Below are 18,585 nucleotides of genomic sequence, written 5' to 3' on the forward strand. Positions count from 1 at the left end.
ATCTTTGCATTCAACTTTATCTTTTTTGTTGGGTTTAAACATGAGTATCCAATTTGGATGCAGGCATTATAATTTTACGTGTCTTTGTCCATTTGCTGAAATATTTCATTGCAGTGTATTTGTTCTGCTGTTAATCATGATTAAAACCCTTTTAGCAAGGTTTGGACTTTCAAATCACAAGCAGTTTAAGATAAAGACAACTGTACTGTAGCTTGAAATGAATTGAAGCAATTTTAGAATACCCGTACGAGAGATGGCCCATTTGATAAGAAGCCAAGAACCATAATATAAACGCCTGTAAAGGAAACAACTTGCTATTTTCTGTCTTTTACCCTTTGGCTCGAGTTGTCAAATATATCACAATAGATCATTGGAAGACGATCAACAGCGCACACGCTCACCTAATGTAAGCTTGCAGCGAACTCCAAAAATTTTGTACCCCACTTAGCCCCATTCTTGCCGTGGTAAGACCCGAGTTATCCACACAAAACTGCAACCTGGCGAGCTCACATTGACCAATCTGGTGAACATAAAACTTAAAAATAGACGGATACTGAAATACCCAGCTAAAAGGTCACCTCGCTGTCCAAAGACCCAAAAACAATCCTGAAACATACCAAGCAATTCCCTCGTAATACAATACAATTATTGCTTGAAAGCTTCCTCACTTGCATCACTATGTTTTTCTGCTCAGTCGGACAGGAACAAATCTTTGTATCATCTACCACGGACATTTTTCTTAGCTTCAGATATATGGAACATCAGCTGCATTATAAGATCATAGCATGATAAAAAGCATCGAGGAAGTTCAAAGTGAATTAGATGCATTTGGAGAGTCCTACCTTAGTGCCAACGTAAAACGTAATAAACATGCCACCAAGTGTCGGGAGTCCTAAAACATGGAATATTTTGTCATCTCTGCACCTACATCAATCTAATAGACAAGCATCAAGTAAAATGTGACACAGTACCTTCTTTCTGAAGAAATCTAGAAAGAAACCAATTGATTCCGGACGGTCCGATGACAAAGCCAACAAGATTGGCCACCTGATGACAAAGCAGTGTGGTTAAGACAAAATTTAACCATTTCAGCTTTAGGTGGCAAAACATCCGCTAAAATGCAACACGAAGACCTTTGAAACATAAAAGTTGTCCGCTTAACCCTTCTAAACGCACACTAGGGAAAGGTCAATCAGAAGTTCAATTTTTCTCATCCCACCTTGTGGCTACGAACTGTGGCATTGTTGCAATGCATTTGCATGTGCTGATGAGTGCTCATCATGCACAATATGTTACGATCATAAAGTGCACAAAATAATTAGTGACACTCGGCAATAAGTTAAGTCATATGGTTGAATCTTGATATGCAGAAATATCCAAAATTCTTCATATTTCTAGTCTTATGTCCTGTAATTTGAACAACTTTATCATTCTGAAAGAGCAACATTAGTTTTTGTTCTTCAGTTTTTTTTAGCAGAAACAATAATTCAAGTTGGAATTCTTTTTATGCTTCAGAACTACTTGCTTAACTTTTGCGGTATACTTAGTCGGATAAATAATACCACAATCCGGTTTAAGTGCATAAAATAAAATAGAGTTAATACCTAAACAACGCCCCCCCCCCCCCCCCCCAACAAAAAAAAAAAACTAAAACTATCCACGTTTTGCAACTTTAATACTTGAACTATGGAATGTTGTTACACTTAACTATAACATTTCTTATCTAAAAAAAACCTACAGTGCAAGTGGCATGGAGAGTGACTTCACTCTTTTTGTAGTATGTGAAAGCTAGAAAATAGACCAAAAAGAGCATCAATGTCGCATTTTACATTTATTTTTTAAAATTAATTATTTTTATTTGTTATTTTTTCTTTCTACTCTCTTTTACTTTTTTCTTCCTCAAAACTCTACATCTTTTGCTAATAACAGTAAACTAGTTGAAATCCATAAACTTAAAATAATAGTAATACTAAAAATAATTTAATCATAGAAAATGATAAACCTAGTTGCCAATCACAAATGAATTATATCAATAATGATAGACTCAGTTAAAAAAGACATAACCATACGTGAACATTTATTTTAAGTACATTTTAATGTTCAATCTTTTCAATTGGGTTTAATTTTATTGATTAAATTCGATTCTGATTTGCAATTAGGTTTACTGTTATTGATTATTATTATTTTGTTTTACCGTTATTTTACGAATATGGATTTTCAACTAGATTTATTTTTATAAACAAAAAGTTTCGGTTCTGCAAGAGGAAAAAAAAAAAGAAATCACTAAATTTAGATAAGGCAACAAGAAAGAAAAAATAAGAAAAAAATATTATATGCTTAAACGTTCAAATTTTTGTTTCTTTTTTGTTAATTTTTTGGTATTACTGCACCCAAGGGTATGGCCTAGTAGTTAATGAAATGGGTGAGAACCATGAGGTCTCGGGTTCAAATCCCAACGAAGACAAAAACACTAGGTGATTTCTTCCCATCAGTCCAAACCTTGGTGGACAGAGTTACCTGGTACTGTTGCTGGTGGGAGATGTCAGGTATGCTGTGGAATTAGTCGAGGTGCATGCAAGCTGGCCCGGATACCACGGTTATGAAAAAAAAAATTAGAAGTTATCTTTTTTAACTGAGATACCACGGTTATCAAAAAAAAAAATTAGAAGTTATATTTTTTAACAGAGTTTATTTATATGATAAAATGCACTCGTGATTTCAAATAGATTAATTATTTTTTGATGTTATTATTATTTTAAGGTTATGGGAAACAAGAAGTTTAATGTCATTAGCAAAAGATTTGAAGAAGAAAAAACTGAATAAGAAAAAGAAAATATTGAATAAGAAAGAAAAAGAAAAGATACCGACTAAGAGATAAAAATAATTAATTTAAACAATGAATGAAAAATGCCACATGTATACTCTTTTTGGCCAAATCTCTAGCTCCGCACACTACAAAGAGAGTGAAGTCACCCAACAATTTAAGTATTAAAGTTGTGATACGTGGATAGTTTAAGGGGTTTTTTAGGTATTAACTCAATAAAATAATATAAAAGCATGCTATTTTGACTGACTAATAATTTAGCAGACAAACCATGAGACAAGTGATGGTGATAGCCCCAGCAACAGCACTAAGTTCACGGCAAAGGAACTTGCCAAAAGAGCTCTCCACCTAGTGCGTACAATAGGTTCAGCAACATGGCACCAAGAAGAAAAAATAGTCGGTCATAAAATAAAATAAAAACCGGCATGCGTAGAACAAAAAGAACTACGAATTAAGCATTGAATGGCATAACCTTGAGAGCATTCGCTGCCGATTTTACTATCATTTCTGGTACAAAGAAGATGCATGTCAACCATGCCCAAGAAAGAAGCTTCCTGAAGCCAATTGCAAACAAGATGTCAGGTGAAGTCTAAGCCTAGTACAATAATACAAAGTGGAGTTGATGATTGCAGAAACAGTACCACTCCAGATCATGCCATATAGCAACAAACGTGAAGATGACCCACACATTTAGCAGTTTTCTCTGAGTACCTCCAAGAGGAATATACATATATCTAAAGGTAGACACATCATACCAAATCTTAGTGTCAGTGCGAGACAGATGCTCAGATAAAGCAAGTCAAAAGATTGAGAACAGTACCTAACAAGCCATTTGTTAAAGGAGGCATGCCAGTTTTTCCAAAAACTTTCCAAGTTGTAGCAATTATTTAAACACCTTGGCATATTCTCAGGAGCCTCAATGCCATTGACCTGGACAAATATTATGGTAGAAAAGAGGCTTCTCCTCAGATATATGATTAACATGCTGCGGAGACCAAACGTCTCCAAAAAGCATAAGCATAAGGAGCTACAGCTTAGGAACGAGTAGAAAGGCAAAAGAAGCATGACTGCAAAATTTACCAGTGACCAGAATCTGAAGTAGCGCCAAAGCAGAAAAAACTTGAGCCACATGAAATTCAAAACCTGCTCTTTTTATCATAGAGATTAGTAATGGTACATCCTATTAACTGGAAAATCAGTAACTCAAGAGATAGTCTGAAAGACCATTGGCACTTCAATAACAAATACCAAAAAAGATGCTTGAGAGAATAAGCATTTTAAGTAAATATAAGAATGAGGGAAATACAAGAAACCGCGGAGGGAAAAGAATCAGATTTAACAGCAATTCCTTGTTGATGATAGTTGGTGTTCTTTCGTTTGACTTGCTTATAAAATTCTCCTTTAGATGTTGAACCATAAGGTACTATTTGCAAGGGCCTTTCCCTTCCACGCTTGGGGAGTTTAAAGGCGAATGAAAGGATTGAACCTCACTACATAGAGCACCTCAGAGGTGTTGCGTTTATATATATCTGTATAAATAAAATAGGTCTGAATTTTCTAGTTGAGCAGCTCTGTAGAAAGAAAATAGGTAGCATACAAATGTACAAACATTTCACCACCTCAGCATTGAATTAGAGAAATAGAATATCACACTTGAAGAATGGTGGTCAGTGTGCATCTGCAGGGATCTAAAGACAAAGCCTCAAAGTATCTGAAGGATCTAGAATAAGTGATACTTTTTAAGTCTTTAAATGGTTAAAGAACAACGGTCCACATTCCAGTTAGACTCTTGGAGTTGTGCATCGTTAAGGAAAAATATTCCATGTGGCAAAACTGGATAAATCAAAGACATGCGCAGCAAAACTCAATAAAGCCAAAACATTTAAAAATGGAACTAGGGGAGTGAAAAAGCACAGATCTTGCTTGCTTTGAGATTCATCTGTTCCTTCACAATTTTTACCTTTCAAGAAAAAAAATCATGTATTTTGTACACAGAACAGCACTAACAGCTATGACCTAAGTAGCTCTAAATTTAAACACCAGCATTTACTCCGACCTAGATCAAGCTGTTCAAAGGATTTACGACCAATAACTGCAAGCTGCTGTTTTCAATTATTCATTTTTGAGAAACACATAGAATTATGTTTACTAGGGAACTCTATGAGTTAAGTGGCTCTAGCATCATATGTTCCAGCACTTACTCCATACCCAATGACGAAGATGTCCAATGGAGATAAGTATTTCCATGTTCCACTGCAAATTTAACAAGATTCAATCACAAGGCCAGATAGGAGTTCAAAGAAATTGGGGTTATTTGAACACCATAAGATACTCACCTGATTGCGAAAGCATTGTAATAAAAGAAATGTGTCATTGTCTCCATTAGCATCAAGCTAAAAATCCAGCGTAGTCCATACCACACTACATCTTGTACTGAGTATGTTTTCTGAGGAGTATCCAACTGCAACGACAGTAACATCAATAAATAATGAGATTGATGAAGGTCATGCTGTTCACAAAATTCTTGGTTAAAGTAAAGGAAAACAAAAGTGGTCAAATTCATTGCTCAAACTCGTACTGGGACAATCAGCTATACCAAAGAGAAGTACACACCAAAAATAAGAACAGATTCAAGATGTACCACACAAAAATAATTGTGATCTCGCCGAAGGAATGGTTCTTAACAACCTGTCATTCCTTCTGGCACATGGCATTCCAGATAGAAAATTACTGTTTTTTAAATGGAGGGCACTGACATAAGTACAGTTATTCAACAGCATGTATGTTCATATTTTTTACGCTATGACAGTATCTTCTGCACAAATATAAGGACATAAAAGAAGAAAAAGGATGTAAAAGCAAAATCATCTCTACCTGTGAAGCAAATGCATTGAAGCTAATAATTGGTCCAGCAATATAAAGAGGTGCATAAATCAGGTAACACAAGTATATAGTAAAGGAGAATGTGTCGTTTTTGAGACTCCTTCCCTGCAAAGGGGGGAGATGGTTCAGACACGTAGAGAGCTAGATACATTTAGAATCTAGCAATTGAATTACCGGCTAACCTGTAATAGCTGGTAGCATGTTTTTCCTGATGAGCAATTATTGCAACGCTGAACATGCTTCTGTAATCACCGTAACTACTAATATCAGAACAGATAAAGGCTTCATTTTATATGATTGCATTCATCAACTGTTAACCACTATATATAGGATAAAACAATGAAGATAAGATTCCAATATCCAATCAATGAGCTCATACAGGAAATTGATGCTTGAAGTGGTATCTACCCTATTGAGAGAACTAAATAAATGGAGACCATCTATCAGCAGCACATGGCAACCTTCTCTTAACACGCATGTTCATGCAAAGATATTATGCTGTGAGATAAAGGAGATCTCTTAAGGAAATAGCGTTCATGATGCAGTACTAAAGGAAAGAATCTATGATGGTAACAAGGATGTACATAATTGACAGCACTTTCGAATGGACATCTTACCATCAACATACCTCTTGGTCAAAGCGATTATCATGACCTGCCCAATGGTAGTCGTACCCAAAGCTAATCATTCGCAGGACAACTGCAAAATAGATACACTTAAAACTTCAGATAACCAACGAAGATGTTTCTATCCATGTTGACAGCAAAGTATAACAGGGAATTATTAGTTAAACGCTACAGTTCCTTCACTGTCTTTCTTGGTATATTTGCAGTTCTAAACAGGCACGTTACATAGCACCTTTGCGCTAGGCAGAAAGATAAATAAAACTAAATCTTTTTCCCCAGTAAAATGGGATCTTGATACAAACATATTGCGAGCAGGTAAAGTACCTTTTATTTTTAAATTAAAGAGCACAACTTGGAGTTTTCCTCAAGAAATAATAGGCATGAATCCTAACTTCTCATAAAGCAACAAACTTTCCACTTTGTCAGCTATTATGCATATGTAACATAAAGTTGCACTCAGGAAACCTTGTAAGCAAGGACACTATAAAGGTCATCAAGTGTGTTCCTATTACAACAATTGCCGAGGATTTTCTTATCCACCGACCACCATTAACTATGTTTTTACTTCTTTATGTTTCAAGATCCTCAATATGTCTCCTTATGTGTCACCTGTAATAAATCAACTAAATAGATTGGACATGAGTATAGCGGAACAGTTGAGCTTTATCATATTTAAATGGAAGTGGGTCCTAATATAGAGAGATTTTACCCCTTTAATGAAATTGTTCCCTTCAGGGGACTAAAATAAAGATTATTTTTGGAATAAAATATGGTTCAATCTTATCTCAACGGCATCTTACTGAAAAAATGTCGAACAGCGTAGAATGTTTATTTGATATCCCAAAAGTACCACGGCAAGACTTTTCTCCCCAGAAAGAAGACTCATTTTTAGATCAACCAAGAAGGGGTAGTTATTTGAGAGAACAGATGAGGTGATAAGTGATGGAAATAAAACATGCATGCAACTTAAAATAGACAGATCGAGAGTATATACCAAAGTTAAAGCATATATGCCACCTAAATGTGCCTCGATAATTGTCCAAGTAGGCCCACTTTGGCCTACAACATAGACACAAGATCATCGGAAGTATTAAAATAACGTAATTTCTGGACTCAGATAAATCACATCATAGTAAAATGCAGCTTGTGATTGACCAAAGACAACTTACCCCAAAAGGGAAAATGGATATCCTCCATAAACACGGTTACATATTAGAAATGTAAGATTAAATATCCACAACAGGAAGGCATATTTGGTCCTTCCGCATACCTGCAGATACAAAGGTATAGTAAATAAAAACAGAATAACTTCTTTTGTCATGTGGGACTATTTTCCGCAACTTTAACAATAAAGATATTTTTAGTTATGAAAATCCTCCACATCCAGCACTATGGAATGAAAATTGTCTAGTTGTAGCTCTTGCAGAAAGATGAAAAATTTCTGCAACACAGCTAAAAATAAAATCTCCAAAGGAAAGCTAGCAGATTTGAATATCATAAATTCTCTATATCAACAATAGAATATGAAACTAAAATTCCACGATACAAACCTTAACTAAAAGATAATTAGCTGAAGCAATTGACAAGATGTATACAATGCTGCACCAAAAACAGAACGTCACAAAGGAATCCCGAGACCCACAATGGAAAAATATTACTTTTTAAATTTTAAAATAGAAAACACACCAAGCTCCATGGAGATATGACAAATAAGCCATAGACAGTAAAAGCCAAACGATTGACATTCCCTTTGCTTTTAGGCCATATGATCTAGATACAGTAGCCACTAGAGCGAAGATTCCAAAAACCAAGGTAAGAATCGGCAAGTTGCCCCGAAAATTTCTCCACTGAGCATCTGATACATCCTAACAATAGAGCAAAACTTAACAAAGAGGATGAAAAATATCTAAAATGTTACTAGATGCACAATTGATACAAAAATGACTACTCCCTCTGTCTGAAAAATAATGGCAGGGTGCGTACCAGAGTCGATGCATCTAATTTAATATGCTAATTCAAACATCACACCTTAATTCTTGAAATAAAATTTTCTTACATGTGTATGGTATGGAGAAAATGTTATCCATGAAAAATATTTTCTACAGAAAATGTTCAACCTTGGAAAATCATTTTTTGGATCAACTACAAGAAAAATAATTTGACAATACTACAACAACTCAAACAAGTTGGGTCGGTGATAGTTGACTATTAAAAGTTGAGAACAAATTCTAAGTATTAATTCAAGTAAGTTACAGTAAGAATAAGGATATTTGTATAGGAAATTACTTCATAAGTGAAGGAAGTAATTTTTTCCCTTTTTGCGGAAAATGTTTTCCCTTCTGAGAGAATATTTTTCACCAATCAAGCACATTATTTCGAAACTACGTAATAAGTACTACAAACCACAATGTTCTCTGGTTTAAAATATATGAAAGACTCTAGTGGTAAAAGAAGAAGCTATTTGACTCCTAAAGTAGTAATTGTGCCCCACAAATTAGGATAGAGGGATTACTATAACAAAACCCAGTAGCAACAGTAACCAAAATAAAGAGAACTCAAAAATGGTTAAAAAGTAAAATTAGCATACATTGAGTCTATCAGAGATCCAGCCAGGTCGAAGCCCATAAAGTTTGGTGTAATGATCTGCAGATTCAATTAACCAAATAAAAGTTGGATTAGTAATTATTTATTTGTCCATTCAACACACAGAGACATGGGGAAAAGGAGAGAATACCGCGGGAGATTTGGAGAGAACGACGAATGATGATAAAGTAAAATCCAACGGCGTAGAGAATGAGAAAGGGAAGCTCCTTCCTCTGCCAAGAGCTTGTCATGGCTGAATAGCTTCAATCAACTATGCCTACTCCTGTAACTCAATGGTGAAGAAAATGGGAAAGAATCTACTTGGTTTAGAGCAAGAATCATTCAGGCATTTCGTCAAATACTTTAAAATTCAAATCAAATGAGTACTGATACTGGGGGTTAAGCCTGGAAGCAATTGTTTTTGGGGCTTTTCTTTTAGCGGGTCAAAAACACTTCTATGCGGGACATTTGTCGAAAGAACATTTCAGATATACTAGTACTAGAATAACATAAGAAAGTAAACATAAGATAAATTATACAAGTAACTCATTGGTAAATTTTATTAGTTGCTTCATATTTGCTCCTAGAAGTTAGATTAATTAAGCCATAAAAGTTTTATGTATTTGTAATTTTTATTTTAATATCTAATTTTAGATTTCAAAGTTAAATTTACCAGATTTTGGTGTGTACACACGGTGTACACCCAGTATATGGAAAATGGTTTCTCAAACTTTGACCTCGATTAGGCCAAATGCCACAAGAGGTCCTTAATCTTCGTTAGATCATAATTTGTAGTTATGTACCTTCTCCTTTGTATTCTTTTGTTCTATAATCATAGTAACGGAGGTTAGTTTTATTACAATTAGTACTGCTATTAGGTTATATGCACTGTATATTGAGTTTTACAAGGACAACAAGGCCTCATTTGTTTTTATTAAGATTAAGACATTTGAATTTGAATGCACATATGAATATTAAGATGTATATGCATATCTAAACACTGAATAATTAAGATTGTTTGTTCAATATAGAAATGTGTATAATTTATCTATATTTAAATATAACAAATATACAATTCAAATAAAAATATTTAACTATTATATGAATAAAATACTAGAGAAATACTAACTTGAACAAAAATAATCATTATTTGAGATAAATTGAAGTATTTAAATATGTAAATGAGTATTTTGTGTTTGATTCAATTATTAAACTATCTGAACTATAAATAAATTATATATCAATAACAACAATTTTTGTAACAAAATATAATCATAAATATTTTATTCAACGTAAATTTATCTTCTAATCAAACTTATCCAACAAATTTAAACAATAAACTCAAAACTAGTTCTAATTTAGATGCACAAATATTAAAGTATTTAAATAACTAACTGATAATCTGATCAAGTTTAAATATTCAAATACTGAAAAAAAAAATTAAATAACTAAAACACAAAACTCTCTAGTACCTCCTCTTCTTTCTATTAGTGGAACCAACAACAATAATCTCATATCCAAGAAAGAGGGCACATACACATGAAGTAAACATTTTTTGGTCCTCAAATAATCCAATGATGAAGCTTCAAAACACAAAAGGAGCTTTGTTAAGGGCTATAATTTCCCATGATTCAAGATAATGTTTTTACCATCACCAACCCAATTTACTATATTTCACTGTTCTACTGTTCCAAACAATGACATAAAACCCTTTAAATTTGATATTACTCTATGCATCTGAGATCTCTCATACACAAACTGATAGTGCCCAAAAGTTTTTCAGGGAGTTAGAATGTAGATTTTTCACTTAGAACTCACAAGAAGAAATGTAATTTTAGAAGTTCAGAGAAGATTATGCAAAGAACTGTATGACGAGCCATCGAAGTTTACTCAGACCTAACACTTCTGTCAAACTGTCAATAACTCTATTCTTTATACTAGAATTTATCCTTCCCATCTGAACCCACAATTTTTATCAATGCATCCTTCTACTTTAGAAGGTCTTCTCTTTTTGATGATTTCAAAAAGGGTCTTTTCAAACTCTAATCTCAAAACAATAAATTACCATTGAAAAAATGGAATCAGGATGGAGAATTCTAAGTAAAGATTTTGAAATATTACCGAAGAAAAACATTTGGCTGTGGCTGGTTGATGTTGATACGAGTGAAGTCGTTTTGCCGAAAGTAGAAATAATGTTTTACGCGAGAGAGAGACAAGCATGTATTTTAACGTCCGGAAAAAAAATGGACTCAATGGGCTGAGATCAGGACCATTCAAATTCAGACCCTCAAGTAGAGAAATCCAAGGAAAATTTACATGGTATAACCAGTGGCGGATCCAGGATTTTACACAAGCAGGTTCAAAAAAACAACATCGATAGATATTAGTATAAGCAGTGTTAGGTATGACAAGCATGTAAGGTTTGATCACTTCTTTTTTTCTTAAAACAAAATCAAAACAAAGACATGCTAAAGTCCGCGCTCTATAGTTTTAACAAAGTTAAAAATACTTTTAAAAAGATATAAAAATAAATATTTTTCTATTTTTAGCAATTTATCTATTTAATTTAACAATTTTTACTTCAAGAAATTCAATTTAAAAAATATTATTAGCTCTAAGATATTCATATAAAATCTAGAATTTTTCTTGTTATTATGTTAGAAGTTGTTATTTCTAAACAAAAGAGAATAAAAGAATTTATAAATCCTAAATTAGTTCCAATAATTAGTGAAAAAGAGTTACTCTATAAACCACATCCAAAAATTTAGTATAAAACAAATAGACATTTCAACATAGACTAAATTTAAATTAAACTAAAAAATAAATAGTTTGAATAAATATACTTGCATTTTAATCAAATTTTAAGAAAGAATCAAAATTCGCACCAAAGGGAGTGGTCGGGTGGTCAATGAAGTGGGTGAAAACCATGAGGTCTCAGGTTCAAATCCCAGCGGAGGCAAAAAATACTAGGTGATTTCTTTCCATCTACCCAAGCCTTGGTGGATAGAGTTACCTAATTTCTTTCCATCTACCCAAGCCTTGGTGGATAGAGTTACCTGGTACTTGTTGCTGGTGGGAGGTGGCAGGTATCCCGTGGAATTAGTCGAGGTACGTGCGCTGGCCTGGACACAGAAAGAATCAAAATTCACTTTGTAGATAGATTTAATTTTTTAAAGCAAATTAAATTATAGAATAATTATTATTGATTTCAAGCAAAGAAAATAAAATAAACTAGTAAAATGACAAAGGAGAGGACATGAGAGTATAAATTCAGAAGGGACAAAATGTCTTTGCCTTACATAAGTCTTTCCGCTACAGGCTAAAAAAATATATTGGACCAAGCGTCGAGCGGATTCGAATATATGACATAATCCCAAATTAAAACCAAATACCCAGTCAACCTATACTTCTTGGTCAAAGGTGCAGTTTAGGTTGACCAAATCTGGTACGGATCACACAGCCACATCCAAATCGTATCTGATCGACGGCAGTGCAGCAAGGATTTAGAAGGAATTGACAATATAGCTCATTCATAAATAGCCCAATGGGATTGTTAGCAGCATTTTTAACAACATTGATTGTTATCATGTCATGAACCATAAGCTTAAAGTTAAATTGAGTGAAGAAGAAACCAAGATAAATCTCTCACCACTTCTCGCATGCAAACTTCACTATAATGCAGATGACTGCACTTTCCTGGATACTACCAGCAAGGGAAAATACAATACATCAAAGAAGTGGCAGCCTAATGAAATCTTATCACACAAGGAACCATGGAGGTTTTGTCATGATAAATTGAACCTATTATGATTTGACTACAAATTTACGTATTCCAATCTACAGTGGCGAAGCCACATGGTCCTAAGGGTGGTCAACTGACCACCCTTCGTCGAAAAATTGCACTGTGTACATAGGTAAAATATTACGTTTTAGAGGTATATAACACATATTGAACACCCTTTGTCGGAATCTTTTTTCGCTTCTTTTAAATTTGAACACCCTTGGAGAAATTCCTAGCTTCGTCACTGCCAATCTATGTATGGTCCCTCCCTTACTCCCTCCCTTTAAGCCAACCAAATAAGGGAAATCAATTGATAAAGATTTAGAATTATTACTTAGGTGCAAATTCTCTGCAGTGGTCAAAGCAGCTTGCTCCATTGTGACTGAGAAGGCAGAGCTGCTGAGAACACTAAACTCAAGTGAGCCAGGCGCATTGTTGTTACAACCAAGTAAAGATCAGCTGTTGAGAAACATGCTCTCTGTCGAACAAATATAGGTGTAAAAACAAAAACAGAACACCTCTACCAACTCTAACTGCCCCCAACCCTTTATCCCCCACAAAAAGAGTGAGAAAATTACGCCTTTCTTATATCAAACTTGATGTTCTAAAATTAATTGCAAAATTGTAAGTATTGAGCAACTTCTTTTTGACTGTTCTCTTGTCATGTTAGTCTCAAAATCAAGTCTAGAGGTGAGGAGACCAAAAAGAGGTAAAAGAGAAAAGAAAGACACAGTTATATGAACCAAAATTCATATGGGATGTACTTGTGTATAACTCTAATGCCACTCACCATACAAAAAGAACCAGCAGCCTGGTGCACTAAGCTCCAGCTATGTAGGGAAGTGTTGGACCATATTGGGTCTTATATACGCAAGCGACCATATAAAAACAAATCTAGCAAAATTGTAAGACATCCCTCCGATAGAATTTGACCACCCTCCAATAATTTAGTGGTAAACAAAATAGTAATTACTGTAATTTTTAGAGGTATCAAGTATCTAGTTCTCTAATATATTAACCTTAAGGCATGCAGAAAGACTGGATTATACTCAAGGGTACCTAAAACAATGATATCTAAACAAAGAAGTTTTACAAAATTATAAGACATACCATAAGATAATACTTCACCAATCCCTAATGTAGAGGTCCTAATTATCCGTTTTGGTAATTTATTAACCTTCAGTCAAATATACCAATTTTGCGCTTAAGCTGTACTTAAAACAATGATATCACACTGCTTATATTTGACACAAAAGACTTTGAAATCAAATTATCTGGAAAGGATGTGGCAGATGACCTTAATATTTGTAACTTTTTCCCAAGAACTGATAAATATTCCATCTTTAATACATTTGGGACACAACTTAATCGATGATCAATCTAGACATACCAAATGGTGGATACTATTAGCAAACCACTCATGTCCCACCTAGCCCACAGTTTCTTTCATGTCATATTAGCAACCTGTAAGCTTAAAGTTAAACATAGTGAAGAAAGAAACCAAGATACAAACTCTTTCCTACTTCTCAAGTCCAAATTTTAGGACAGTATAGACGAATGCAACTTACACTAGAACAAAAGAGCACAATATGGCGATGAACTAGCAGCATACTGCCAATTAATCATATCAAGAACCATGCCGGTTTATCAAGATAGTTGCTCTTAGTTTTTTATTTGGCTGCAAAGTCAAGACTGGTAATCTTAACTCGACGCATATGGATAGAGTGAATTATACTTAAAGGAGTAATTAAAACAATGGCATATAAGCAAAGAAAAGTAACAGGAATCTGTAACACTTCCCTCAGATAAACTTGTCCACTCTCTAACAATTTATAATCTAGGCAAACAAGACATTTATAGTTAATTATCAGAAAAATTAAAGTTCTAGTTCTCTAATATATTAACCTAAAGTCAAGCCATGTGGATACAGTAATTTGTGCCAAAGTACCAGTAATTGCTAGCACTTAAAAGCTAATTAGTACAACATAACAAGTTAGAAGCCATTATCACATGGTGAAACACAATTTTATGCAGTATGAGCAGACACAAAGCAATCGATTCGGAATTCCTATTTTACCATTAAAGCACATTCGAAGACGAAATAGACGGTAACTTACAACTTGATTTGGCCGGCAAATAGAAAGAAATGGAGCCTGGGGCGAGTAGAGTAGGGTTGCAGTGTCAGCTGGTCGAAGAAGAAAGTGTAGCGCAATTTGAAATTGGGGGCGAATTCAATTCCACTCTGATTTTGTGATTTGGGTTCGAATATGGAGTCCGTTGCGCAATCAAGGGTCGCGTGCTTCATAGACTCGTTTTGTTATAATTATGAAAAGAATCGTGTTACGTATAATGCATTGGTTATAATTAATTTATATTCAAGGTGTCAGACGGCCAGGCTGGCCGGTTTTGGACCGGCCCTGATCGGTTGCAGACCGGACCGGCCCGATAGTAAGGGGGCCAGACAAAGCTGGATTGGGACGGGAACCGGCCTGTGTCGGGGAGAGTTTTGATATCGGTTAACCGGATCGGTACAACCTGGAACCGGTTAAACGGACAGGCCTGGATTGGTTCAATGACTAAGTTAAAAAAATATATATATATTGACCGTTGCTCAACGGCTAATTTGCAAGAATATCCCTTTTTGGATATTTTTTTCAAAAATAATACTTTTATTATTTACTAATTTAACCCTTTAAAAAACTATAAATAGACCCCCGCTCCTTCTTCATTTCTTCACTATCTCTCAATTCTCAAACCCAAGTTAAATCATGCCCCATGCTTCTAGAGTGCGCTCATATATTTGGAAACACTTTGAGGTGGTAGAAGAAAATGAAGAAGTTCGCAAAGTAAAATGCAAGAACTGTGGTCGAGTCTTAAATGTTCGCGAAAGTGAGAGGACGCATGCTGTTTAAGGAGGCATATGAAGAGTTGTCTTGAGCGTCTTCCAAAAATTCTTATTTAAGTTGATTTGAGACAATTTGTATTATTTTAAAATTATTAGACCTATTTAAGCTTAATGTTTTAGTTTGTTAGACAAGTTAATTTGAAGTATTATTATGCAATGAAAATATGAAATGAAAGCCTTTGAAGTTTGATCCTTACATATCAAGTTATCAACACTCTAGTATAAGACTTATCCTATAAGTTATATTTTTTTCATGTTCATTGTATTATCTAAATTCGTAATGAATTTTTCAAATATAAAGCTTTTAAAGCTTTTGAAATTTATTCAAACATTCTTTTTATACGTTAGTTTTTAGTGTTTTGCATTTTTACTTTATCTTAGTATAAAATTACAATTGCTATAAAATACAAGAAGAAGAAAAAAACGGCCCGGCCCATTAGGCACGGAACCGTTTCGGTTCAATTTAGCATCGGGGAAGCCTGAAACCGGTAAAAAATAACCGGTAATCGGCCCGATACCGAAACCGACCTGTTCCCTTTTCCTCTACCCCGATCGGCCCGGCCCGACCCCTTGACATCTTTAATTCATACTAACAATACCTACGAGGTTGTTTGATTGGAGGGATTAGAAAACATACTCCTAATACAAACTCCTCTACAAAAATAATAAAATATTTTATTGGAGGAATTAAGTTAATAAATAATAATCCCAACACAAGTAATGTAGTGTTTATTGGTAGTACAAGAAAAAAATAAATTTTGCGTAATTAATGAAGCGTTCGATCAGCGATATTAAATAATACTCGCATTAGTTATACTCGCTTTAAACAAATTATGTGCAAGATCAAACGAAAAACCTTCTTGTTTTTTTTTTACCTCTTTGGCTTGACTACTTCTTTCAATATAGACATAAAAGCATTTAACAATAAATTTGTCCTTAAAGCAAGTATTCTCGCCATAATAATTAGTGTATTATTTCCTCCGTCCTAATTTGTTTGATACTATTGGGATTTCGAGAGTCAAACTTCTCAATTTTGATCGCAAATTTAAACATAAAATCTTTAAGTTTTTAAAAAATGTACATATTTTTTTAAAAATGTATAAAAAGTATTATAAGTTATAACAAGCGACTATTTAAAATATTTAAAAGGCATATGAAAAATATGTAGTAAAAGAGAAACTCGTTTGACTCTTGAATGAACTATATAACTTATTCGTCATATGACAAATTGATAATCCTTCATTTGTTAAATGAAAATGACAACCAAACAAAAAAGATAATACCAAATTGTATTAGGATTATTTTGTTCGGTTAGTTAATGTTGGGCATGATATGGGAGAGGGCGGAGAACCGAGTAGCTTAAAGAGTAAGCTACACGTACGGTTACTCGGCTTAAAATGTAAGTCTGCGTAAAACTAACTACTCTTCTTCTCTATTTATATAATATATACTCCTATACACGATCATGTTTCCTCATTCCCATACATTGTCTTTTCCAACATTCCACTTTTAAGGAGAATATACCAGTGATCTTGCTCTTTGCTATCTCTGTTTCAAAACATGTCGATGTTTTCCTTTAAAAATGATACCGCACCATGTAAGTGAAATTTATTCTTTCTGCTCTTATGTTTGCTTGCTTTTGTTCCTCCTCTATTTCTGTTGGTTCTAACTTAATTCTAAGTTGAAAGTTTATGCAGTTTCTCCATATCCTTGATATTTGAGAACAAGAATGACTACTTATATATTGATAAACACTTACAGTATAATATAAGCATTTTGCCTCCTTTTTTTACAATTTTTTTCCCAATAATTAAACACAACTTCAACTTTCAAAAATTATTTTTCAAAAACTCTTTTTTCAAGTTTCAACCAAATTCATGTGCAAACGCTAGCTAAGTTTCAGCAACTTTCGTCTTCAGTGGAGTAGAACATTCATATGATTCCCCATGTTACTTGTCTGCGAATAATTGCTGGTATATTACTATATACACTAAACAAAAAGACCAGTAACAAATAACAATAAAAGTTTTTGCATATTTATACAAAAAAAATGGTTTGAACCCACAGAAATCGTCTCCTCTAATTACATGTAGTAGTATGATTTCTCATAGTTGTCTTCTTCCTGTTTGTTTTATGTTTAGACTATTTTTTCTTCTGGTTGATTATAATTTTTTTTGTAGAATTACATAATTAATATAGTGATTGATTGTTTTCTCTCTTTCTCTCATGCATGTTCTTTTGACAGCTTCAGGCCTCTTTAGCAGTAGCAACCTATTTGGTTCTACATCCGGAATTCAACAGAATGGGAATCCTTCTGTGCCATTTGGAACAACATCATCAGCATCAGCACTTGCTTCTTCTTTTGGAACCTCAACGTAGTAAGCAAGAACATTACCCACCATACTGAGATATTGCAGTTATTACTAACATTTGGAAAAAGAGTAGAGCTCTATGCCACTTCATTGCATAGCTACCTTTCCCAAGGAGCAATTTTATTTTTTCAACCAATTCCACAAACCACCTCACTGCTCTGTCAAAGAAGATATGGTAACTCTGCTTTCATGAAATCGGCAGTATTAAGTATAGCATCTGTACCAATCCTCACCTGCGCCATAGGCGACAGAGAATATTATGTTATAACATTTAGTACATAAACCATGGAAAAGCATAGTCAAAGGGTGCCTTTAGTTCATTCGCATGCAACAACATCCAAATTAAATAGAATAAGTGGTCTTTCTTCTGAGTGTATACATTTGGACAGAGATGGGGGAGTGTTCTATGGAAAATTCAGTTGATAAGACATAATAATATAAAGGGGAGCCTTGAAGCAACGATCAAGTTGTTTCCGTGTGACTTATAGGTCACGGGTTCGAGCCGTGGAATCAGTCACTAATGCTTGCATCAGGGTAGGCTGCCTACATCACACTCCCTTGGGGTGCGGCCCTTCCCCGGACCCTGATGCTTTGTGCACCAGGCTGCCCTA

General features: G+C 34.3%; 1 protein-coding gene and 1 long non-coding RNA gene across 6 annotated transcripts; one reads left to right on the forward strand and one right to left on the reverse strand.

Moving 5' to 3' along the window:
* Positions 1 to 184: 184 nt before the first annotated feature.
* Positions 185 to 15,040, reverse strand: LOC104103885 (membrane-bound O-acyltransferase gup1). 5 transcript variants are annotated; one of them, XM_018773332.3, is made up of 22 exons: positions 14,815 to 15,040; positions 11,973 to 12,038; positions 9,068 to 9,199; positions 8,921 to 8,976; positions 8,020 to 8,198; positions 7,884 to 7,932; positions 7,503 to 7,603; positions 7,328 to 7,392; positions 6,336 to 6,406; positions 5,890 to 5,949; positions 5,699 to 5,812; positions 5,161 to 5,285; positions 5,026 to 5,077; positions 3,905 to 3,967; positions 3,645 to 3,754; positions 3,466 to 3,558; positions 3,297 to 3,378; positions 3,095 to 3,172; positions 2,518 to 2,579; positions 972 to 1,047; positions 843 to 892; positions 185 to 765 (listed from the first exon to the last, which is right to left on the reverse strand). In XM_018773332.3, the coding sequence occupies exons 3-22, from the start codon at positions 9,165 to 9,167 to the stop codon at positions 762 to 764; spliced, it is 1,590 nt and encodes a 529-aa protein (XP_018628848.1). In that variant the 5' UTR covers positions 9,168 to 9,199; positions 11,973 to 12,038; positions 14,815 to 15,040; the 3' UTR covers positions 185 to 761. The 5 variants fall into 5 exon arrangements, with proteins under 5 accessions (XP_018628848.1, XP_070043968.1, XP_009610129.1 ...); XM_070187867.1 differs by having other exon boundaries at positions 9,068 to 9,233; XM_009611834.4 differs by lacking the exon at positions 11,973 to 12,038.
* A 1,991-nt stretch (positions 15,041 to 17,031) lies between these two features.
* LOC138891392 (uncharacterized) lies at positions 17,032 to 18,278 on the forward strand. The gene is made up of 2 exons (XR_011411793.1): positions 17,032 to 17,199; positions 17,848 to 18,278. It is a non-coding gene; the product is annotated as an uncharacterized lncRNA (long non-coding RNA).
* Positions 18,279 to 18,585: the final 307 nt, after the last annotated feature.

Source organism: Nicotiana tomentosiformis, chromosome 11 (assembly GCF_000390325.3).
Source record: "Nicotiana tomentosiformis chromosome 11, ASM39032v3, whole genome shotgun sequence".
In the NCBI taxonomy this organism is placed as follows: Eukaryota; Viridiplantae; Streptophyta; class Magnoliopsida; order Solanales; family Solanaceae; genus Nicotiana; species Nicotiana tomentosiformis.

What these genes read in the sequence shown, in the direction of transcription:
- LOC104103885 (XM_009611834.4), bottom strand. Translation starts at nt 9,167, where the DNA reads ATGACAAGCTCTTGGCAGAGGAAGGAGCTTCCCTTTCTCATTCTCTAC. An exon ending in TATCCATTTTCCCTTTTGGG is followed by an intron (nt 7,393 to 7,502) that starts GTAAGTTGTCTT and finishes TCTATGTTGTAG; the next exon opens with GCCAAAGTGGGCCTACTTGG. An exon ending in TCAATGCATTTGCTTCACAG is followed by an intron (nt 5,286 to 5,698) that starts GTAGAGATGATT and finishes CTGTCGTTGCAG; the next exon opens with TTGGATACTCCTCAGAAAAC.